The sequence below is a fragment of the Schistosoma mansoni genome, assembly GCF_000237925.1.
Source record: "Schistosoma mansoni, WGS project CABG00000000 data, supercontig 0160, strain Puerto Rico, whole genome shotgun sequence".
Lineage (NCBI taxonomy): Eukaryota > Metazoa > Platyhelminthes > Trematoda > Strigeidida > Schistosomatidae > Schistosoma > Schistosoma mansoni.
The window spans coordinates 343,052-369,564 of NW_017386051.1; the positions used below are offsets into that span (position 1 = coordinate 343,052).

The window sequence follows — 26,513 nt, forward strand, 5'->3', positions numbered from 1 at the left end:
GTGTAAAGTAACCATTTTTTTAAAGAAATTTTATCATCAATAATAATTTATATGCAATCAGTTTTACGTAGAAATCGATCCTTTTTATCGGTTTCATCAAATTTATGATCAGACTATAATTTATAGACGAACAAATGCGATTAATGATAGTCAATCTTGGATTGTGGCATGAAATTCATTCATGCATATAATTGAATTATAATTCGGCATTGTAACTGATGTCAGTTAATGATGAAAACCATTAATTTAATTCGTGACTATAAATTCTAACTGTAGATCCTAATTATTCATTTAACCGTAGTAAGTAGGTGAATTTTCTTAAGGTCACTTCAGCGTTACTCAAAGGTCGTTCATGAATTCTCGCTTCACTAAACTTCTCAATATCTGAGTAGTGTCTTAGTTTTATTTATATTTAAATAGTTGAAAGCGTGAGTCAATTGAATCTAGACCACCATGGAAAACCTGAAAGCACTGGATGACCGTTTCGTCCCATTGTGGGACTCCTGGGTTCGAGTCTTGCTAGGCGAGGTTGTGGATGCACACTGCTGAGTAGTCCTACAGTAGGTCAAAACGGCCGTCCAGTGCTTACAGGTTTTCCTTGGCGATCTAGTTTTAATTGACTCACGCTTTCAACTATGAAAATACTAAATCTCCACAAAACTCCTTCTGATTATATTTAAATGTAAAAAAATAATGGGTTTATTTAATAACATTAGATTGTATTAGGTACTTGAGGGTAACTTTCACGACACCCTGTCTATTAATTCCTTGGTAAAAAGGACTCATCAACAAGATTATTACTACTCACACTACTACAGTTAGAATTCACTATCTACTATGAAGTAAAAAAGGGCTGAAAACTTTCAGTCCAGTTATAACTGTCCATAAAATGTATCCATCCGATGTTTCCGAGTTTCCAATAGTCATTAAGTTTGAATGAAACATTTAAAAATTGATTGATTTTTCCAAGGTGTATATCATATATACACAAAATAAATTCCAGGGTACATATTCTCAATATGTCATTCACATTAATAAGGACATGTTTTACAATAGACTTGATCGAAATTCAAAAGATACATGCGAACGGATTAGACATGATAAGTGTTATCAAAATTATTTTTTATTTGATAAAATATAATTTCGATACAATCCATAAGGTAAGTGATTCACTGACAACAAGGTTCACTTAACAGTTGAAAGCTCAAAAAAAACTAGGTCGATGATTCATGATAGTTTGAGATTCTTCATGAAAGTATAACTTTATCGGAAATTCAACTAAGGAATCTTCAGGTCACATGTAGAGGGAACAATACTTTCAGACTGCTAATATGGAAATCAATGACCTAAATTTACATCGTCACCTATTGTATATCTTCAAAATAATTCATTAATTAAAAGTTCCTCGACTATAGCTGCTACTTTGACGTTACATTATTTCATGTAGTCCTGTTGAATATATTCATACTTTATGGTTGAAGTCCTTACTGTTACCATAATCAATAATTAGAGACGTTGGTTAAGTTGATTTGTAATTAATCATAATGGCTTAAGCGCATTCACTTTATATCTTCCCTTGAATATTAAGCTCTTGAATTCTTCTAAATTTATATTTCCTTGCTGTTTTTACGAATGATGTTCTCAATATCCGAAATTTCGAAATACCATTACTCTTTCACGGTTCATGATTCTAACTTCATTTTGACGCGTTCGTATGATACTGACAATGTAGGCTAACGCACAATTGTCCAAAACCCTAATTGATGTTGTGACTTGAGCTAAATTTCCGTTACTGCTTCTGATATGACCGTTTATTATGACTTTGAAGTAACCGTAACCAGCTAATTATCACAGCTTCACGAGACTACTCTGTTGACGTGATAAACTAAATAAGACTATAGAAGCAGACTGATTTATCCACCAACCACTAGTCAAATTACATCTAGAATATTAAATGAAACATTGTACATATTGATATAGAATAGACAGAATGTGACTAGAAGTAGAATCTAGGATGGGTTCTAATTAGGCATCGTCAGCTGAATTTACCTGACAAATTCCAGAGTTAATCTTCACTCTGATATTCGATTCCAGTACCATTCTTTATCCACTTAACTATTTAGTGCAGATAGACACTCACTTTTACAACGATTATGTAATTTAATTTGATTTCATTCCACTGTTAGCGATATTATATCTATTCTGTACTAAATTTTGTCATAAGAGCTATATCGAGGCAACCAAGACTGATCACATTTCAGTAAAAAATATTAACAGTGGCATAGTCTAAACCGTTTTTCTAATTGAATTAGATGTACATATCCTCTTAAATATACTAGTCAATCAATAAATTTGAAGGACTAGACCTGGCAGTTAATCAATAATCTACTATGTGTATAAAAACCTACAAAAGTACCAAAATTAACCAACATAATTGGAAATAATCCTTTATTACTAAATTATGTATTTTGTTTATTCCTGTCATGTAGTCCATTAGTTGTTACTACTAGTTACATAAGAGTGAAAAAAGGGGGAAAATTGATTAAATCTAAAATAAGGCAACATTTTTTTGAATATTAATGTTTATTTGTAAAATGAATTCAATGGAAATTAGATAGATATATATCAGTATAAAGACATGAAAAAGAGCTAATTTCTCTTTGTCTAGACTGTATTTGTAAACAGATTACATTCAATTCGTGATGCTGCTTAATTGTTTTACATCTTAGACGGTTAAACTCTACTAGTTATGCCATCCCACTAGGACTCTGGAAATAATTGTTCTAAATAAATAACTAGTGAATTCATAATTATTATCGATATGGTTGTTCTTAGAGGTTGTTCAATATTACTATACTCACTGATCAAGCTAAATTAGGTAACGAGTGAAAATAAGGAATCGTTGAATATTTATTTCATCCTTTATGGACCCCCCCCCCGAATGTATATCCATCAAACTCTGAGGGCCTGAGCCCAGAAGATTCAGCAAACTGTTGACTTTGAAACCACTGTGCTGGAATCCACTGAAGTATATGCCTAACATCAATCAACACACGATATTGTGCAATTATCTTTTATTATGGTTGCAAACAATTTTTATGTAATACAGAGGGATCGTGGATGCGCACTGCTGAGGAGTCACACAATAGGACGAAACGGCCGTCCAGTGCTTCCATGTTTTCCATGGTAGTCTAGCTTCAATTGACTCATGATCTTAACTCTATAATATTACTAAAATCTCCACGAAACCCCTTTTGATAATACAGTATTTATTAACAATATTGATATTAAATGATGTACAAAATTGAATTCATCCGCCTAATTCTAATGACATTCTCGGTTATAAAATAATAAAAACAAAGTAATTTTTCCAAATTTTTCAAAAATAGACACTTTCATAATGTTCAATGTTTCAATGACTCCAAATGAATCAATTGACTTCATATAGATTAGTAATAACTGTCACCGATACTTGTGTCAAAGAAGGAATTCAATTGAAAATCAAACAAAGCGCGAACGCGTTCACATACACACATATACAGACAGATAATATATATGTATATATCCAACATCAAAGATAAATTGACATTCGTCAGTTTTTAAATCAGTAGATAATAAGTAGTCGGTTATATAACTAAATGAATGAATTGAAACTGGTTTCGATCCTCAATTGAATAAAACTATCAAATAAGGTTTAATGTTACATGGGGAGAGGATGAATTTAATTTATTTGACAGAGTAAAGTAAAATGTGTTAGGTTTTTAATCTGTTCAACAGTGTACATCTACTAAATGTAGAGATTTAAATTTAACGATGTTGCTATCATCTATTCAGTAAATTTGAAATTAGCAATTTGTTACTATTATTACTACTGTGGTGTGTGCTACTGATGTTCACAGATATAAGTAGTATACATCACTAGTCGAATGTCGGATGTCTGGCTGCAGGTTAGGAAGATCGAAGAGAAAAAAATAAGAACAGAGAGTGTTTGTTATAGAAACGAAGGAACGACAAAATCTGAGACAGTTGATGGACATTTTGCAAATGAAGTATATACTGTATGATTCTCAGGATTTACCAAGCTATTCTGTAGTGTATTTAAGTGCATTTGGTTGTCCTCACTGATGTTCTCGTTCAAAACACTACTACTACTTTTATTACACAGCCTCCTCCAGTTTCTGTCTTAGCCCAGCGATTCCTCCAGATCACGATCAAAGTCGTTATTATGATCTGGTGGTGAAGCCTAATAATCATGATGACTCAACCGAGTTATATTGGAAAACCTGGAAGAACTGAATGGACGTTTTGTCTAATTGTGGGGCTTCTCAGCAATGGTCATCCACGATCCCGTACGCAGGATTTCAACCTAGGACCTTAGGTCTGGCGCGCGAACGCCTAACCTCTAGACCACTGATTTGGCTTCCACCGGAGTTAATGCCCAACTTCGACCAATTCACAAAATTGCACGATCCATCATTGTTTCAGTGAGTTAATGCCTCACAACAGACATAGTTGAACTCCCTCTGGTGGTCTAGCTTTAATCGACTGAATTAAATTACTACAATCTCTACAAAAACCCGTTTCCGATCATTTCTATCCCATTATTTTACGTATTATCGAATGAATATCAGTCACGCATAAAGTTTTGTATAATTATGGTGTCTGATAAAGTGTGAATTTAATTATCTGATTATATCAGCTTGTTGTTTGAAAAAAAAAGAAAATTATCCTAAAAACTCAAATTAATTTAAGATGGAATAGTCTTTGATGAACTTGGAAACAAAGTAAGGTGTATATAATTTTGGTTTAAGTAGTTACGTATATCAGTTTCAAATGTTTTATCCTATAAACATAGCAACTATTTTTTGCAGACAAATTCAAACGATTATAAAATGAACTAGACATTGCTATCTATTGTGACATCCTAGTAATCGTTGTCCAGAACAAAAAAACTGACTTGAATCAGATTTAGCAACGCATATTACAAGTAACTTTGTCTTAGTTCGTTATGAAGTAATGTTTATAAACTGTGAATGTAATCCCACAATAATGTAATATTTCAGTAACCTTGTAGATTGTTGGTCGTATTTGATATAATGAGCTTAAATACGTTTAAATGATAGGGTCAGTTTAATAAATGGAATTGAGATAATGAAGCTGTTTGATCTACGTATTTTTAAATCAAGGCTGTATCATCTAATGCCTCGTTAGTGTGAATCACCCTAACGTGATGGGCAGACTATCTCGCTTCTTTTTGGAAATTAACAGGTCAGATAAAGTTTGATATTTAAAAATAAATGTTATGAACTAGACTTCCATAAGTGTTCCCTCTATTCAGTTCAATTGGTAATTAGCATGTATTTCAAACTTCGGCGCTTAACTTAATAAGCCACTAATTCAGAACACTCCTATGGCTTCCCATATAAAAGTAAAACAGGCGTTCAAATACCCTTCGTTTTCAATGTTTTTCTGGTCAGTGTATGGTATAAACTTAAGTTTAAAGTCATAAGGTGGTTTTGTGTAAAATTTATATTGGATGGAGATGTGATCGATCTGGTTCTCTGTTTTGTGGTCCAATGAGACCCCTGTAGCTTTGTGCATTTATTTGTGGGGGAAAACGATGCCGCTCATAACCATATTTTTGAATGTACAGGCAGTTGCGAGTCCTTCATTGTTCTGGTGACTTTCTCTCGGTCCATATCGGGTCATATCCGATGTTATTTATATCAACCTTGATTTTCAGGTCCCCATCAGGATATTTAGGTCTTTTCCGGCATCCAGTGATCAGTTTCCTGAGTCCGAAATACGTCCTGTATTACCTGTATGACTAATGATCTACTTTTCATTGACACAGTGGACGGCTGAGACCTTAACTTCTATGGTCGAGCTCCTCCCATCCCCGTGTTCAATCAGAAGATGAAGTTAGCAAGTAAATATCCTTTGTATTGTGACCTCATCAGTAAAACTCAAAAACCATACAATAACATAAGTGGATTCCTAACAACAGATCATCGTGAACAAAAAGTCAAAAAATGCTCACAGCTACGGCATATTGGGATGATAACTAAGTGATAAGTTCATAGTAAATTAGCATTAACTTTAGGAAACTGAGACATCCAACAATAGTTTACTCACTTAACACAAACGCACAAATAGCGGAATGTAAAAATACAATAATCCAAGTTTCTAATAACGATACGGAAAAAGCAATATAAATCATGGTTTTTCGTACAACAGCTCCACAAGTTGTAGATTCAACGGTATTCATTATGTTACAACACCGTTTATCTCATTCATTATCATATTTTTGTGGAAAAACGATCACAAACACAACGACATGCTGGTTATTTAACGAGAATATTGAAGTAATCCTCATAGACTGCACATATGCCTAAAAAAACTGGTAAATTGCAGTTCATAACCAGATTCAAGAGTGAGACTATAATTTATGGACGACATTTGAGCGACACGAAAGTAACCTTGAGAATGTTCACCTACTCACTAGGGTTTACTAAAAATCATATATTAGTATGAGGAATAAGGATCATGATTTACTTTTGACCAGCATTCTCCAAACCACTCTTTCCTGGGCCCTCCTTTATAGTTCTATCCAACAACTGTTCATTCTTCTTATGTTTGTCTCCATTTATCGGTGTAATATGTTATTTGATCTTCCACTTCTCCTTTGACCTTCAGGATGCCATGTAAGGGCTTGTCTTGTGATGCAGTAGAGTGATTTCCTCACTGTGTGTTCTATCCACTTCCAGCGCTTCCTCCTGATTTCTTCCTCCACTCGAATTTGGTTTGTTCTTTCCCACAGTAGCTTGTTGCTGATAGTGTCTCGCCAAATTGATAGATAACCATAGAAAATAATATGTCATGTTTACTGAATAATTAAATATAGTGACTCTGTAGATAATTTCCTACAACATACATTGCCGTAAATGAGAAATAAAACTAAACGGTAGGAAAATGTAAGCAACTTTACTCTAACTGTTTAGTTCATATTTTCAAAATAATTGTTATTTACTAATTTCTTATCCATAAAGTAAATTGTAGAAGTTTGCTAATATAAGTGATAAATTCGATTAGGAAATGTTACAAAGAGTTATGTTCTAGACTTCTCTGTAGACTTTTCAGACTCCTCATTGACTAAACGTACATTTTAGTAATCAAATTATTCCAACGGACACAAACCCAAACGCTCTAGTGGTCAAGTAGTCACCGTAAGATATGAAATTCTTGGGTTCGATACCTTATGTATGAGGGGGTAGGTGTTTAATGATAAACAGTCTTATATCATGAAAAAAACACAACAACTATTTAATCCTTACTGACTTTTAACGATACCCCAATTGAAATCAATCTATGACGAATATAATTTGTTAAACCTAAACCTAATTTAAATAATACCGCCTTCAATAAACTATACATATATACATGCTAAGTTAGACACCATGTAATGAGCACATGAATTTTAAACATAAGTCTATTGTTTAAATTTTATTTATGTAAAAAGAATACCGACATATAAAATGATATGCTTTAGTTAACTTAGTTTCATTCTTCTCCTAGTAATAACATATTTCCCTAGTTATTAGTAGTAGTAGTAGTAGTAGTAGTAGTAGTAGTATTAATACTATGGTTATCATCATATAGTTTTAAACAAGCGAAAAATAGTCATTTTTCTTTTTTTTTAAAAAAAAGAAGAATAAAACTTCTACAGGGGAATGTATATGAAGATAATATATTTATATAAATGTATCTTTAAAGAGACATAACTAACTTATACAATTTATAGACGTAGTTTTTATCTCCTGCCGGCATTTCATTTTATGTATGTGTGTGTGTGTGAGAGAGAGAAAGGGAGACAGAAGAATACTTGGCATGTACTTCTCTAAATTCATTTATACATGTATATGTGTATGCATACATGTACTCATATACATACATTCATATATACATACATACTACATACATACATACATACATACATACATACATAGTAACACACAATCAACAATAGTGTCTTGGATCATGATAGGATAATTAGATAGATAAATAGATGGTTAGTTAATCACTTAAACAAAAGAACTAATTACATTAGATCTATGTATGTATATAAATCATCATGTATTCTTCAGGTTTTTCTTTAATGTTTTCACCATTTTTTTCTCTTTTCTATTTTTGTGTTTTTCAATAGATATACTCTTACCTTTTTTTTTTTTCGGCAATAATCAGTGAATAGTAACTTTCCCGTTTTATGTTTATTTTGACGTAATATATTTAGATACCTAGTTTTTTTAAAAAGAAAAATGGAGTAAAAAAAAAGATTAGATAATTAGATTATTTATAAAGTGAGATTATCTTTAATTGATAATAATGTAATGGTCTAGATTCAATGGATTCATGATTTCAACTATATAAAATTACTAAAATCTTCACAAAACCTACCTTCTAATAATGATCATATACTCAGTAGTGACTGGCTCCATGAAGTATTACCTGGAGTTATAGTGAGAAGCAATGACCAGTGGAGTTCAATCAGGTCTCTTGTGAGATATCAACTCACTGAAGTTAATAATGGATGGTTGCTCAATTTCGTGGATTGGTTGAAGTTAGACATTAACACCGTTGGATGCCGGCCATCTCAGGTTAAGCGCTCTGGCGCGAGGCTGGTAGGTCTCGGTTGGAATCTCGCGAGACGGGATCGTGGATGCGCACTGCTGAGGAGTCCCATAATAGGACGAAACGGCCGTCCACTGATTCCAGGTTTTCCATGGTGGTCTAGCTTCAATTGACTCATGATTTCAACTATATAAAATCACTAAAATATCCACAAAACCCCCTTCTGATAATAATGTAAGTCATTAAAAATATACTGGTACTATACATAATTATGTATATGTCAATCATTGAAAAGTGGAGTATATATGTGTATATGTGTTTATATATAACTGACCTATAAATTATTTAAATGTCAAGATGAGAATGATCTTATGATATATTAATTTGTTACGAGTTGTAAAGGTTTAAATTATTCCGTTGTTGATATTTTCAACTGAACTTTGGTCGGTCCTAGTTGGGTTTCATCAAGATTGCTATTAGGGCACAGTGTTATGTGTAATAAAAGCTAGTTGTAAAATACAGAATGTGGGTTTTGTCTTATGTGGAATTGATTAGCTGGATTTTCATATCCACTATACAGGTGAATGGCCTCCAAATGCCCTGATACGGCCGAGAGTGGGGATTGTCCGCTCTCCCTCTCGAATTGCTCTCACATGGCCAAGCGTATATAGCGTCTACCAGGGAAGTCCTACTCATTACCTTCTCGTGGCGGGGTTGTTGTTTACAAAATTGAGAGGACGAATAGTGAATATCCGGAGCTTTTACCAGGCCGGTGGATATGGAGGAGTAACCTAGGAGAGTTGGAAAACCCTGATTCCAAATCAATGATGCACATGGGCTCACGTATCCTGAGAGAACAAATGGCGTATGAATCGATCGTTGGTCACCGGCTACCATGTGATTGCATCTCCTAACGATGCTCCACTGTCTTGTGGATCAGATCTTCAGGTCAAAGGCTCCGGGTGTGGCCCCCTAAGAAAACCACCTGCTTCGGTCTGGGCACCTGGGCAGTATCACAGCCCTCACACAAATCAAATGAGATTTGTGTGGCGCATATATATCTTGTGCCCCTTTGTACCAATATTTATTAAATAAATAAATAAAATGCGGACTTAGTAACTAAATGGATAACCTGTTAGCGTTTGAAGCAAAAGGTACTGGGTTTAAGTCTTGGAGTGACCATCAACTCCGGGATACAGGTCTATCTAACTGGCGAGTTCCGAACAGGATGAAACTGGATCCGATTGAATGTCACAATCAATCTATTCTATATAATCATTTATTTACTGTTAAATACGATATATTGCATCATATTTAGTCAGATGCAATGCTCAGTCTGATCACAGAATAGTTTAACTAGTTAAAAGTAGTCAACTATTTCATTTATCTTGAAATTGTTCATAACTTTGGCCATTCGATGATCATACTTAGTTTGCGATACTAAGAAAAACTACCTCCAATAAAACCGCCACTAGTTGATACTAAGTAACTTCTTTCTTTCAAATATTTAGTTAGCTTGTCTGATAGATATTATCCATTGCATGTCATATAATAAATGATGTCACCAATACTCCATCTTCCAATAACAATGACAATTTAGTTCAATAACATGGCTATAAACCAGTCTTGTCTAAGAAAATTGATTAATTTCATTATATCTTACAATTTTCTTGTATCTACCGATGTATGACTAAAAAATTTCGATCTAAACGCATCAATACACTACTTGATCAGTGTTTCTTTTTTCAAAAAAAATTAGACAATAAGATCAAGTGGGTAGGAAACAAATTGCGGAATTTTTTTTCTGTTTTTTTCTATTTTTTTCATTTTTTTTCTGATTATAAATTAATTTTGAATTTGTTAATTTTCCTTGTTTATTTGTATCTATGTTTGTTTCTATGTGGTTTATTGTGAGCATGCCAAAAATGAATAAGCAACATGCTCATCTGAATTAATGCTTTTTTTTTTAAAAAAAGGGAAAACAGTAAATTAAAATATTAATATCTAGACGGTAAGTAAGTAAGTAAGTGAGTAGGTAAGTGGGTAGGTGACTATATATTGAATAGTTACTCAGGTGGGTGGTATATACAAATGTATAAAAAAAATCATACATCTAGTCTGTTCACACTTTTGACATTGTTCAATGTTCAATATACAATTGTCTATATATAATGACAATTACAAGTCATAACAACAGCCACAATGAAAACCTTAAACAGTAAGATACTTAAAGCTAAATATATATTTTATTTAATTATAAAAATGACCCCCCACCAATTTATAACAAGAATTAGAAAGAAAATTAATTGATAGGGAAAAATGAGAAACAGAGTGAGTTTGAAACAGAGAGAGAGAGTTGTATTGAAAGTAAACGGCATATATATGGCTGAATTTAAAATTCAACACCATTCTACACACTTTCCCAATGTCACTACTGATTTTCGATTGATAATTTAAATGTTTATTATGTTTAGAAACAAGTGAACGAAATAAACAGTTAGGTGAATAAAGAGAGTGAGAGAGGGAAGGAGAGAGAGAGACAGAGCAAAGACTATACAAGTAAGGTACATGATGAAGTAAATACGCATATATCTACAGAAGTACACATATCAATGTCGTAAAACTAAACAATATAATGATATCTCTTATTTTGAGTTCAACTTATTATGTATTCGGTTTTTCGGTTTTCATTTTTTCTTTTTTTTGGTTTGTCTTGAAACAAATTTTATTGAATTAGTAAAAGATTAACTAGTTACCTTCTGTGAAAAACAGACTATTGAAAAATTATTCAAGCTTCATTTTGTCAAGGGTAAACCACCATTAAAGACTCATTATTAGTTTGGGATTTTTAGATTAGTTGTTAACGTTATTAATTTGGAAGGGGGTTTTGTGGATATTTTAGTGATTTTATATAAGTTGAAATCATGAGTCAATTGAAGCTAGACCACCATGGAAAACCTGGAATCAGTGGACGGCCGTTTCGTCCTATTAAAGGATTCCTCAGCAGTGAGAATCCACGATCCCGCTTCGCGAGATTCAAACCAAGGACCTATCAGTCTCGCGGGCGAGCGCCTAACTACTAGACCACTGAGCCGGACGGCATCCAACGGTGTTAATGTTCAACTTCAACCAATCCATGAAATTGATCAGCCATTCACCATTATCTTCAGTGAGTTGATATTTCACAACAGACGTGGTTGAAATCCTGGGTTTGGATCTCACGAGGCGGGATCGTGGATGTGCACTGCTGAGGAGCCCCACGATAGGACGAAACAGCCGTCTAGTGCTTCCAGGTTTTCCATGGTGGTCTAGCTTTAATTGACCCATAATTTCAACTATATAAAACACATTATTGTTTGTTCAATTTGGTCGATAAATGTTCAATGTTTTATGATCCAACTACTTATCAATTATTTGGGAAAAATTAGCATTTTTCTTTTTTCAAGTGTACTACGGTTTTGGTTAAAACGAAAAGAGGTTTGATGGAAAAATTTGGTAATTTTATATAGTGAATGAAAGATTTTCTTGAGACGCGTAGTTTACACTTAGTTTAAATGAGTAGATGTTCTCGTCGTTTTGAAAGAACCAAGTCAGAGCCTATTTTGAGCCGTTATCACCGACGCATACACGAATACGTATAGTGAAATGAACAGATGCATTATCACTTATATTGATGGATATAAACGTCTATGGACATGAACTCGACTGGGAAGACGCTGAAATCATAGATGGCCGGAATTTCATAGGTTTCAGATAATTTCACAAGTTTATCATCAATCTTCAATCAATGGACAAATCTATAGAGATGAATAACGTTTCATTGTCATAATATGAACTGACCGCAGTTTAAAATGGGAACTAGTGGTCAGAGGGATGCCTAATTGTCTGGAGGAATCGTGTTCTCTTCAGGACTTAAAATCTTTGAGTTCTATAATTTTTAAAGTGATTTGTGAGCATATTGATGAACGGTCCTTTTACAGAATGCAACAAGTGTCCAGTGTATTCTTCGCTCTTCAGTAACTCTCTCGGTGAAATCGACTCACGTCATGTACAAATGTCAATGGAGAAACCACTGAAAATAAAGAAGTATCAGACAATCTCTTTTGGTTCTCATATCGGAACAAAACTACATATTCATAGATCGAAGACATCAGGACTAGATCAGGCTGATAGTGTATTTGGCTATAAACCAACGGTTCTAGTAGTGGATATTCACGACTTCAATCAATTCATAGTTAATAATATAGCACGTTGATTATCTAATATCACTTGTGTGTAACAGTTGGTATCGATTTAATAAAACCTCTCTCTTTTTCACGTACTTACGTTTTCAGTCAATAATGTTACATAACATTTTTAAATGTTTGCAACAACTAACCTTTCTCCTAACCCTATTTTCTTTAAAAAAACGTTTTTTCATAGATGTTGGCAATTTACGAATTCAAAACCTAGTTGAAGAAGATGAAGGAAAATATGAATGTGAAGCGAAAAATGACAAAGGCACACGTCTATCATCTGGTGACAATCTACTTGTTCGTGGTAAGTTCATGAGAGTATCTACATTAAGTGAAATATATTACTCCTCTACACATTTGAAATAGAACAGGTGGAATTAGTCTAGGAATAGAATCCAGGATAAATGTTTCGTACTACTTGGGATTTGTCTGCTTGATGCACGTCATTGTTGTATTCAATAATTCATTATTAACTGATTGGATGTATGTCTGAGATACATTATTGTCTAAAACTGTAACCCTAATATTGATCAATATGGTACATGTCACTCTTGAAGTAATGAAGCTTTAGAGAATTCCATACCTAAGCAAACAATATTGTTTTTGTAAGTTGCACCACAGATTGGTCTTTGATAACTAATAAAAACCTGGAAACAATAGTCAACTGTTTCGTCCTAGCATAGGATCCCTCGAAAATGCATATCTAAGACTCCAACGTGAAAATGACCGTAGACCTTCAGATTAACCCTTAGCCTTTAGACTAGTTCTCCCCTTTGCAAACCTCAGTATATTTGTTGGGACGGCTTCCGAGAACTACGATGGAGCCTCCAAAGACCGTAAAGGAGCCATTGAATCAGAATATGATGGAAGGTTCTAGAATATCAAAGTGGTATGCCACTATTTGCCAGTAGCATAATATGCCTCTTTGCGGATTGGCTGAATTATAATGTTGATATAACAAACGCTAATATCTATAAATACCGATGATTTTCTGTACATTTTGATTCTTACCTATCAAACACTTCTTCAGCCTTCTTTTACCTTCTGAGTTGCGACTAAGGGGTTCTATACTCTTGAATGTCGCAGTTGTATACCGCATCCTGCGTTAATCAAGTAGCGAACAATATTCTATATATTTCACAACCGGCACTTATTGGTAGCACCCTTTCAGACGACTTGGTTGAGTTGAACTTGTTACGGCTTCTCACTAGAACTTTGGGAAATACATGCCAAAAGTTTTAACAAGCAGGGAGATGGTTAATATTGGTATAAAACGTTTCTTAAGATACTGAATGCATAGTCAACTGCTCTCTAAGAGAAGCCTAGAGGTCCTCAGTTTGTTTCATGTTAGGATCTTAGATGCATACTGTCGAGATGTCATGCAATGGGATGAAACAACTAACCAATGCTTCCTGGTTTTGAATGCTTGTCTAGAAAACACCCGCTCATGATATAAACAAAGTGTTGTTTGATTAAATGTGTTGTTTTAACCTATGCAATATGAATTTTTGACATTATCGGTACATATTTAATGTACTTCAATGTTAGTTTGATTAAAAGATTTTGTGTTACTTTGATAATATCATCATCTGGTATTCATCATACTCTTGTTGTTGTAGAATTTTGTTTTATTACATAAAATGTCTAAATATGTTTGATAATGACTGAAATTTAAAAAAAGATTTCAAAGTTATTTTTATCATGACAATCGTTCATCAAACTGACTTCAAATTGTTGATGCGCACTGCTGAGGAGTCCCACCATAGGACGAAACGGCTGTCCAGTGATTCCGGGTTTTCCTTGGTGGTCTAGCTTCAATTGACTCATGCTTTCAACTATGCAAATACTAAGTCTCCATAAAAACCTCTTCTGATGACTTTAAATCGTTCTGACTTATATTAAAGATGATTAAAAGATTTTAATGAAATTCACATTCAATCAAAAAAAGCCTAATGAGATAGATATAATTCATTAGTCAATGAAAACGATGATAATCATATTTATCATACTAATAAAAATGACATTATATTCATTGATATGATTATAACCAATCATATTTTATTATCAAGATGTTAAACAGTTAATTAACTACTGATGGAGTTCGAATAGATTCCGTTCCGAAGATGGTACTGATAATTCTGTATGGAAAGGTATTTAATCTTTATGAAAGAGAATTATCCCGCTCAGAGGATTCAACACTATAGATAGGACTTAGAAATTATAACATAGATTGGATTGCAGCTAGAAGATTATTTAATTGGACTTTATTTAAGTAATTTACATAACACTTAAAAATATTGGCCGGTCCTATTTATTAGAAAGGCACATTCGTAGTAGTCTTTACGTTAGTCCTAGGCTATCCTCGATAAAGAATGCTGGTGGGAGGCCTATGCTCCTCTACGAGAGGTAATAGGCGTAAGTTAGAAAGTAAGAAAATACTAGTGATTCTTGAATCATCATTTCGGCTGTATGATCCGAAAGCTTTACTAAGTGTGGTATCCTGGAGATTACCTTCAGTCGACTATCATGACGTATATGTATGTATGCATATCGCTTTATATCTGTACGATTTACAATAGTTTATAGTTGCATAAACTACATTACATTAAAGATTCAAATCTCTTGATAGTATTGGATTGGGACAAGAATGACATAGTAGGTGGACTAATATGGATTAATCACTTTATTTTAAAGCTTTACATTAATTACAAAAAAAAATAATCCAATTACATGAACACATAAGATTGACATATATTTCAATCTTATTGAAATTAAGACGGAAGTTTCGAACAAGATAGACATGTCAATGGAAAAAAGATAAGATATAAGAACTGTAAAGGTAGCTAAGACTAATGAAAACATGCAGATAGTTCGGATCCGTCAACTAGAGGAGATGATATCAAAAAAAATATTACTTATCATCACTTAGTTTGTAAATTCTCTTGAAATTATTGTTGTATTATTATTGTATTACTTAAGTAGGAAAATACAGTATAACAGATTCTGAGAGTTGTATACTGTATGGTTTTGAACGTTGTATTTAACAAACTTCTTATTATTAACTAAACAATCTCCTGATAATCGAACCATTCAAATATGTGGTTTAGATTTTGATTCAATGACTGCTGAGTTATTGATTTAAAATTGCGTCATATCCATTAACGAAATCCAGTACTTCTGTTTTTACTTGTTTGAGGCTTACCAGCTAGATGTACCCGTACTCCAGTTTTGATTTCGGACGCGCACTCAGTACCTTTCCCTTTATATGTTATATGTGTAACGAATGTCCAACCGCGGGCTACTTTGACGGACAATGATAGTTAATCTGGAATTACACTAGGGGCGGTAAAATCAAGGCATGGCGTCGGTCTATGAAGTCAGTGACCGTTGAACCGAACTGTATAAGAAGGTGACATTCAAAGAGGAGGGTATTAGGTTCGAGTTCCAAACCAACTTGTCTATCTAACAAGTACGTAGTAGGGTTTCACCGCAAGGTACAATCCAAATATATAATACATAAATATTGACACAATAAAACTTTTGAGACAATCCACATAGGATGCAAATATACCACTAAAAAAGTGATCGAAATTCAATCAAAAAATATTAACAATGAGATGATACAAAACCTTGAACATATTGACATTATTTTATATATATAGTTGAAATCATGAGTCAATTGAAGCTAGATCACTATGAAAAACCTGGAAGCACTGAACGGCCGTTTCGTCCTATGGTGGGACTCCTCAGAAGTGCTCATCCAAGATCCCGCCTCGCGACATTAGTTTATGGCATTGGAAATAGATCCATTGACAACAAATGAATAAAATTACTAGCCTGGATACAATAATATAATATGAGTTTTGGAACTAGATACCTTTAACTGTCTGTATTTCATAAGTTACACTTATTGGACAAACGATAGATTTAGTCTCCTAGGTCAGATATTTCATTACAGTTTTTTTATAGTTTAAAATGTACTTTGACGTAATATGTGTATATTACATAATGTACTCATGTGATCCTTAATTGTAATCTTTATAGTTAACTACAAATCCAGTTACTGTACAGTACAGTCGAAACTATCAGACCGTTTGTTTGGACATACTACATTTTGTATACCATTTGATACAAGAAGTGACGATTGTAATTATATAAATGCATTAAATATGTATAATGTTATGTAAAAAGAAATCATAAGAGTAAAGATTATTTTTGAAAAAAAGCCTTATTTAAAGGATGATCAATGGTAGATAATCACCATTGACAATTATATGCTAAACATCTTTTGTCTACATTTACAAATAAAACTAGAAAGTCCATTGAAATATTGAACATTTTTCTTGTATTGAATATTCATTACTGTAGCTAAACATTAAATAGATTTATATAATGGAACAGTTTAACGGGTTTACTGTTTTTATGAGGTAACAAGAAGCCCTTGAGTATGGGCTGTGACTTTTACAGATGCGTACGTTGGGTGTATGGTACAGATTTGAGAAAAGGCACTGTAGACTCATGCCTTAAACTCATTTCACACAAAAAAGAACTGAAAGACAGGGGAACAGGGTGAACAGATATAAATCATTAACAATACTTAAGCGTGTGAAGTTGGACAAACAAAGGTATGCTTAACCACTTGACAAAGTTCATATTAGTTCCTATCACTATAATGGACTGACTTTAAAAAATCTGCCGACTAAGCATGCAAACAAGGAGCAAAGAGTTGTGGGTTGCAACTAGGTTGAATGGGTCAAAATAGAGGAGAAAAAGCTGAAGCAAGGAGTGGAAAGACCATTTGTTAGGCTCGAGAACATAACATCGGAACGTTGAATGTGTGTAAATGTTAATAATTTCATCGCTTCAGCATTTTTTACATCCTGTTTTAAAGTTCTTTTTTATGAAACTCCAACCTCTTAGTGATCGCGTATGAGCGTTGATTAGCCTGTCAGAAGTTATTTAGGTACATTATCGAACCTAACATGAAGTTGAAAAAGTGGATCCAAAAAGCACCAAACATAAGCCGAAGCCTGAATTTCATTAAATAGTTACCTTATTTGCTATCATGAAACCCCTAGACAAGAATGTGTTTTACCCCAAAACCATCACCCTTACAATCAATGTTCGCTGAGCAATAAATCCACTCAATCTCCTTTTGTGATGCTAGGCTCTTACAAAGTAATTGTTAGGTCAGAAAGAGTGTCTTACTCGAAGCTCCATATTCTATATCCTGGTTAAAAAAGTTATTTCTGTGAATACTACACCGGAAGTGTATCAGACAGTTACAACTTTTAGGTTGTATGTTAGACGTTGATGCAATATCGCAAATTACATTAGGAAGAAGTATGAGGTTCTACACAAATCGTCAGTAACTACAAAGGTGTAGAGATAAACATACATTTCTCAAAGCATGTGGGACAGTGCAGGGTTAAAGAATTGGTTAGTAAAGGCGTAGATAATCACCATTGACAACTATATGCTACCCATTTTTGTCTATATTCACAAGTAAAAATAGAACATATATTTAAATATTGGACATTTTTCTTGTATTGAGTATTCATTACTGTAGCTAAGCATATGATTTGCAATAAAATAATTATTCTTACAGTTAGTTAGTGGAACAAACAAACAAACATATATCATCTTTAAATAGATGGTATGTAGCTAGCAATGGAATCTAGGACTCATGTTTCATCCAATTCAGGATTCACTAGCTGGATGTAACTGAATTTCAGAACTGATATCTAGTCCGGATCTCAAAGCCAGTTATGTTTTCTTTAAACACCATCACATTATCCTTTTAGCTACAACTAGATGACCGAAATCACTCTAAAATAAACCAAGTTTTACACCTGTTACACAAGTGAGTAGCTATCTGGACTGAGTAACCAAATGGATAATGCATTAGTGTTTAAATAGTATAGCACTGGGTTTGGATACCGAAATGAACATCAACTCTGAGATGTGGCAAGGGACGTTTAACTGATAAGTGCAAAGTAGGACAAAACTCACATCCTGGATTCTATTATTAGTCACATTTCGTCTATTCCATATCAACTTGTATCATAATGACTATACTGAAGCAATCCGATTAAGATGCATACATGCCAATCAAAACTAATCAAATTTCATTTAAAACATCAACAACCAGATAACCCAAATCATTTCAAGTTGAATATATATATTACTAATTAGTAAGATCTTAATGAAAATTTACAATGACTATTTGTTTCCTCATGATTTTTAATTAAACATTTCTTATTTTTTCTCAAACATAGAAAACGTTGAAGCTAGTCTACAAATGCTGGCACCAAGTAGTATGTACATGGCTATATATATATTACGTAACTGTATATATAGAGATATATATACGTATGCCTATATATTTATAATTTGTATGAAAAGAAAACACCCTCTATTCAGTACACTGAATCATTTCGGCTTAGTGTTATGCAATTTAATCAATTCTAAATGATTTCTATGAATATTTTATAGTACTATGTGATATGCACGCAATTATAAAGTTTGCCTTCATATTGAAACCCGCCCCCCCTTTCGTTTTGGTTTGATTGGTGATATGTGAAACTTCTTTCTTCCCCCCTCTCTCTCTCTTTCTCTTTCTTTTAATAGAATGAAATACTCTGCTTTGTTGCTTGCTATATTTTGCTTTATATTATATGATTAAAGATATGTATATTTTATTAAAGTGATCTAAATGGTTACTAAGCTTAGTGTTACGTGCTTCTCATGAAAATTGCATGTTTGATTGCTCTCAATTTTTTTTATGCAAAGCATTGTTACAGGGCGTGTTTTTCCATTTCCATAAGTAACTGTTTTTTGGTATATTTTCATAATTTTTAGATTTTTTAAAAAGTACGATCTGTTAGGAACTAATGTAGTGGGTTGAATTATTCATCAGCAAGTATAGTGGCAAGCGGTTCTATTAATCTCTTGTGTTTGAATTCATTTATGACCATTTTTTAATCGTTTCATTATATATTATATCGAAATAGTTTTTTTAATTTGGATATTACTTCTATCTGTTATGTTGTATGGTCATTCAAGTCTACCACTGATATGGAAGTTTCCTATGGTTGAGTTCAAACTAGCCGCTTAATGGAAAAAAGCCGAGAGTGAGAAAGCAGCTTTAGTAGCTTAAATCAAATCATGCATCCCTTAGAAAATGAATACAGATTTTAATCACTGGCTTACACTTGTCTTCTAGTCTAAGCCTGATTGGCCCAGTCTAACACTAATATAATATTTATTACATTTATCGTCACATATTGAGATTATGTGGTGAATGATTAAAAGTTTGTGTTCAATTAGTGGAACCATCATAGATGCCAGGTGATAGGATGTCTCACTCTTTCCACAAAGTACCAATCCATCATGAAAAACTAATCTCGATGGCCTACATAATTATTATATACCCTCCTTTATTTGAAGAAATTTATGTTTTATGGTTAATAAACATAAAACTATCTTTTATAGCCTATAATTATAAACACATTTAAACAAAATGAAGTTGGAATAAAACACTTGAACATTCATAATAATAATAATCCTCTTTTCCGGTGTGTGTTATTGGATTTTAAATGAATGAAATAATCTAAGTGATTTTAGGATTAAGTAAAACACAAAAATTATTCATTATTGAACGAGTCCCAGAGTGAACATCAACTCTGAGATGCAGGTACATCCAGCTGATGAGTCCCAAATAGGACGAAACGCGCGTCCTGGATTACACTGCTAAACACTATCCATCTTTGCTTATAATGCTTGTGACTCTAGGCAATATCGAGGCAGTTCGCACAGGATGCACATATGCCAATAAGAGACTGATCAATTACAGTCCTTAACAACAGTAGGAAGATACAAGGAAATAATATCATGGGAATTATTGAACGAAGTTATAAATTATTTTACCGTAGGATTTTATTATCATTAAAGTGTTTTGTATAAACACATTCTAAATATTTTATGGTAGTTAAATGTTAATGATAAAAGGCTGGAAGAGATGTATTTTTTTGGCAATGATGAACTGTCAGTTGCGGAGAAGAAATTGTAACTATGTACTGAAGTACAGAGTTCCATTCGTTGTAGTAAGTTCCTAGTTAGTTAACATATTTTGAGCATCCTCAAGAGTTCTCTGATCTGGAAAGCAAGAAATAAAGGGGATATTTTAGGCACAGAGTTACTAATAAGGAATTTGAATTCCGTGATTATTTCATTTTCAGTTCATTAGGTGTGATAATCAGGATAAGCTTAGTTTAATCACTCTCTTATCGTACGGCAGCTTTAAGATCGAATAAACTAAAGTAGTTACTAGTCCTTTGAATCTCTTTCAACTGCTACTCTCGCTTGTTAGTGAGAAATCAACTGTTTATGTGCAATCTTCGAGTCTTCTGAAAATCAATATTATATACAATATCATAAATGTCTGAACAAACAGATAAGTGAACGTTCTGTTTTTCACTTTCAAAGATAATATTTATCATGAATAGATACTTATTCAATTATAAGTGATGTTTGAAGATGTATTGGACAATTCCTTCCTTATAACTTGAAATTGAAGTTGAAAAGTATCCAACACTTGATTTCTGAAATTAGTCATCGATAATGTTTATGCGCAACCGTAGGATTTAAGTGATCTAATTTCTATCATATGGATATGATACCAATTGTCTGTTACGGAATGAATGAGTTTGGATAATATATATTGACATTAGTATTTAAAACAACACTTTTTGATGAAATGGAATCTATTTTACCATTAAGATGAAGAATCGATTAAATGTGCTTACTGATCTTGAGTTGTGAGAACATTTGAAAAGTTATTAGAAACCTTTCATTTCTTCTATTATTTTATATTTTTCTCTTAGCTAAAAGATTTCGACCTCATTTTACTAATGTTCCATCATCAAGACAAATTATTCCACCAGGTGGTCAATTAACATTAAGTTGTACTGCTGTTGGTGCACCAGTACCTAATGTTCAATGGTATCGAGATAAACAAATTTTACCTGGAGAACAATTAAATAAACAACCACCTGGTACAGCAAAACTTGTTTTAACAAATTTATTAAAATCAGTAAATGTTACATGTGTAGCTGAATCAATAATTGGACGTATTTATCATGATATACAAATTATTGTAAAAAGTAAGGAAGAAATATTTTTTATAATGGACTTTTATATTGTTTTATCATAATAGAAACTGAAATATATTATAGTTGAAATCATGAGTCATTTGAAGATAGACCACCATGGAAAACCTGGAAGCAGTGGACTGCTGTTTCATCCTATTGTGGGATTCCTCAGCAGCGCTCATCCACGATCCCGGCTTGCGAGATTCGAACACAGGACCTATCAGGTTCGCGTCCGAGCGCCTAACCTTTAGACCACGGAGCCGGTATCCAACGATGTTAATGTCTAACTTCAACCAATCCACATAATTGAGCATCCGTGCGCGAGACCGATGTTCCTGGATTTGAATCCCAAATGCGGAGTCCTGGATATGCACTACGGAAGAGTACCAAACTAGGATGAAAGGATCATACAATGCTTCCAGGTTTTAAATGGTGGTTTAACGTTAATCGGTTCATGATCTCAATTCAAACTCAACAATCTCCACAACTCTATAATTATAATGTACACAATTACTTAGCGGAAATAAATTAGATTATTGTTTAGAATTGATGAAAATACGTGGAACATAACTTTAAAAAATTGAAAGCAAGACTGTTGTAAACATTTAACTGGTTGTTTGGATAACGTACCAACTAGTTACCGGAATTTTTCTATTTCATACTGAGATACTGATCAGAAATTTATCAGTCGTTTTCAGGAAAATATTCCTAAACACGAACAACAGACAGAACGGGTGTAAGTTTATTGTGAGAAGTTACAAAGTATTTTCATAATGCATATAAATAGTCTTCAATCGTCCATTTACATCTTCCGGTATATTCCGACAACTGAGTCGACAGTCGACAGGTTTTCCGAAGTTTAAAGTTCTATAATGTAAATTACTTTTTAAGCTGAACAACACTAGCAACTCTATCATACTCATTCATGATCATACACTGATCAGTGATTAAATTCCAAGATAATTCCTACACTCCTAATGAAAAGCTGTTATCAGGGAAGTTCCACTACGTTTGGAAAGAAATAGATATGAGTGTGGTATGTGCTATTGATGTCGATAGATATAATTAGTATGTATCACCAATCGAAAGTAAATACCTGGAGGCAGAATGTTGAGAAGATTGAAGAGAAGCCAAAGAAAATAGAGAGTGATTAATATAGAAACGAAGAAACAACAAAGTCTAAGACTATTGATTGACATTTTGCAAATGAAGTATTTACTATATAGTTCTCAGATTTTACTAAAATATTCTGTAATTTTGTATTCAGATGCATTCGGTTGTCCCCACTGGTGTAAAGGTTACTCATACTTGACTGATAAGTGTTAAAATAGTATTAATGTTAATCTTGATTAACAGTAATTATATGGAGTTAGATGAAGTCTGTCTTCTTCATATGTTGCCCTTCCAGATAAATTACATCACTACGTTAGTTTGTTTTATGTTAGCTCAACATTTTTAGATGGATATAATACAGTTATATCTTACTATTTATAGAATAATAGTCATGAATCATTTTATTTCCACTGTCCACTTTATTTGGTTTTCATTTTTCGTTTACTTTTACTACTCACTCTACTTTTAGTTGTAGGAAATAACCACTGACAGAAATTATGCTTATCTATCATTTGCCTTTCATTTTATAGACTCCTGTGAGATTCCAGTCATTATTTTCATTGTCTTTCTTTTTTATAGATTTACCCGATCCACCAGGTGATTTTCAATTAATTGAATTGGGTGCAACACATGCTCGTATTGCATTAAAACCGAGTACTAGTCTACCGTCTTCTGTTCGAAACTACTTAATTTTATGGTTACCAAGTACTCAATTTACAAACCAAACTTTACATGAATTACCACATCAATTCAATCTCTTGATCAGTCAGCCTGGTGATCAGATTGAGCCAATAATGTTGTCTAATACAGAGCATGTAAGTTATTTGTTTATCCATTTTCATTATCATTAGAAAAATTGTAACATCTTTAAGATCACAAACCGATCAGAACTATATCACCATTTAAAACCTAGAAGCACCAGATGGCTGCTTCGTCTTAGTATGGGACTCCTCAGTGTTGGGCATTCACGACACCATAAGAGGGAATCGGACCAAGGACTTCAGGTTTTGCGTTTTAAGGTTTTCTATGGTTGTCTAACATTGGCTGTTCAATGATTTCAATTGGACTGACAATAGCCACAACCCTATTCTCACAAAGGCTCAATGGTTTAAAGTTTAAGCAGTGCCTACGAAACCCGTAAGCTTCAAGTTCATCCGCTGATGAGAGTGTAGAAGCACACGTCTAAAGAGTCTCACACTAGGACTAGACAATTATACAATGTTTCTTGTATTTCGATAATTATCCAACTAATATTAATCAGTGATATAAATCATTACATTTAACAATCTACATAAATCTTCCAGGTGGTGATCATTTCAGGACTAACCCTCGTTTCTATACTTCATTTATTCTTTTATATCTAGTCTCGACCAAATTTAATCATGTTACCAAAACATTTAAAAAATATCAGTCTTTCATCTATGAGTAATTATCATCTACATCAGCAACGCCAACAACAGTTTCAGCAGTCAGATATTAATCAACAGAATAATAATAATCTTATATCAGAAGAAATAGCTAATCCTCATTCTCTGTACAATATTTTGATGATCTCTTTAACTCAATTAAAACCTTATACTGAATATACAATATGGGCAAGAACTGTTGGTGAAGATGGTGATACTTCCTTACCTAATCAACCATTTTTATTTACCACGAAAGAACTTGGTAAGTTGATATTTTTCAGTGAAACAAAAGAAAACACTCATTAGAAATCATCTCAACTTCACTCTGTTATCCAATCGTAGCGTAGATGAAACTATGATATAATGATTATTCAAATTGTTACTTCAGGATTGGGTTGCATCGACACCTGAACTAATAATAAGGAGTGAAGTAGTTGAGCGTGTCGACCACCTCACTTATCTTGGGAGTCTCATCAGCCCTTGTGGTCTGGTGTGTGACGAAATCTCAGCACGGATACAGAAGGCTCGTCTAGCTTTCGCCAACTTGCGCCATTTATGGCGTAGGCGAGATATCCGTCTACCAACCAAAGGACGGGTTTACTGTGCAGCAGTCCGTTCCGTCCTACTTTATGGCAGTGAAACATGGCCGGTAAAAGTAGAGGATATTCTTAGGCTACTAGTATTTGATCATAAGTGTCTTCGAAGCATTGCTCGTATATCCTGAGATCACCGAGTAAGTAATGCAGTTGTTAAGAAACGGGTAGTAGGTAAGGATGGCAAATCGATTGATGAAGTAGTGAAACTTCATCAGTTGAGATGGCTGGGACACGTGTTACGTATACCTAATCACTGACTGCCCCGACGTGCAATGTTTTATGGTGTAGGAGCAGGTTGGAAGAAAGCTAGGGGCGGCCAGACCAAAACGTGACACAAATCCATGAAGTCACTGACAAATGGACTGAGTCATGTTGCTAGGTGTAGACTACCTGAATGGGATCCACGAGATGATAGAAATCGATGGTTAGAGACCTTGAATGACATGACTCAAAATCGTTTGCAATGGCGAAGGTGCATCCACTTCTGTGTTGTCCCAAATTCTAATCTTCTGAATTCTTCATGACCCCCCTCTTTTTTCTCTTTCCAAGTTTATTTCACTGGATTATACCCCTTGAATAGCATCTTTAAACCCTAATCTTTCGAAATACTGCTTATACTCTTACTAATTCCACAACTATGGGGTTTGAATCGACAACTGCATCTCTGTGCTGATGTGGTATGGCAACTCAAACTAATGTACGTACGTACAAAATTCTACGTTGTGACTGACTGACTGCATGAAATTTCTGACTTAATGACAGATAACGTGTTTCTTAATAGGAATCAAATGAAACTTACTAAAAATAAGCTATTGATAAGATAAACATGAGAATTCTACAGAGTATAAACCACTGTTCATGAAGTGTATCATATGGCTCAATAGTTGTTGATATTGTAATTTAAAGAGCTAATAATCCAAGTGTTTCAATTAGGGAAATACAGGGTAACTTCTACAAATTTCCCAAAATGTCTTTATCGTTCCCGAAATTATTGTATATTTCCCCAAGTTGTCTTAGTACATATGTATTAAAATAAAAAATTCCTCCACTCTAATTCTAACCACTAACTTTTATTCACAAATGTAAATTGTTTTAGGTTTTAAAGCAGTAACTTACGTATTTATATAACCTGCATCCTGATTGAATAGATTTCGACTTGACATGCTCAAGGTTATTTCAAGAGTCACTGAATTTGTCAGCATAGTATGTTTTTACACTTGTCACTAGTCTTTAATGGAGACCATTTTTCTGCGAATTTTCCTGTTTAACATAAAATGCAATGTTATTGAAGATAGTGACAAGTGATTCATTGTTTTATTCAGCTATTGATTTTTCTATAGGCTAAGATTTTCAGTTGCTTTACGAATTTGAATGGTTACCAAG

At 33.5% G+C, this 26,513-nt stretch overlaps 1 protein-coding gene across 1 annotated transcript in view; it reads left to right on the forward strand.

Moving 5' to 3' along the window:
* Window positions 1-26,513, forward strand: part of Smp_144050 (receptor tyrosine phosphatase type r2a,putative) — a gene marked incomplete at both ends in the record, with an annotated part of 132,178 nt that overhangs the window by 44,702 nt on the left and 60,963 nt on the right. Inside the window, 4 exons of the mRNA XM_018797987.1 lie at window positions 13,051-13,167; window positions 21,749-21,994; window positions 23,708-23,943; window positions 24,493-24,796. Coding sequence (XP_018646753.1) covers window positions 13,051-13,167; window positions 21,749-21,994; window positions 23,708-23,943; window positions 24,493-24,796 — 903 coding nt within the window. The remainder of the gene's footprint in view (window positions 1-13,050; window positions 13,168-21,748; window positions 21,995-23,707; window positions 23,944-24,492; window positions 24,797-26,513) is intronic.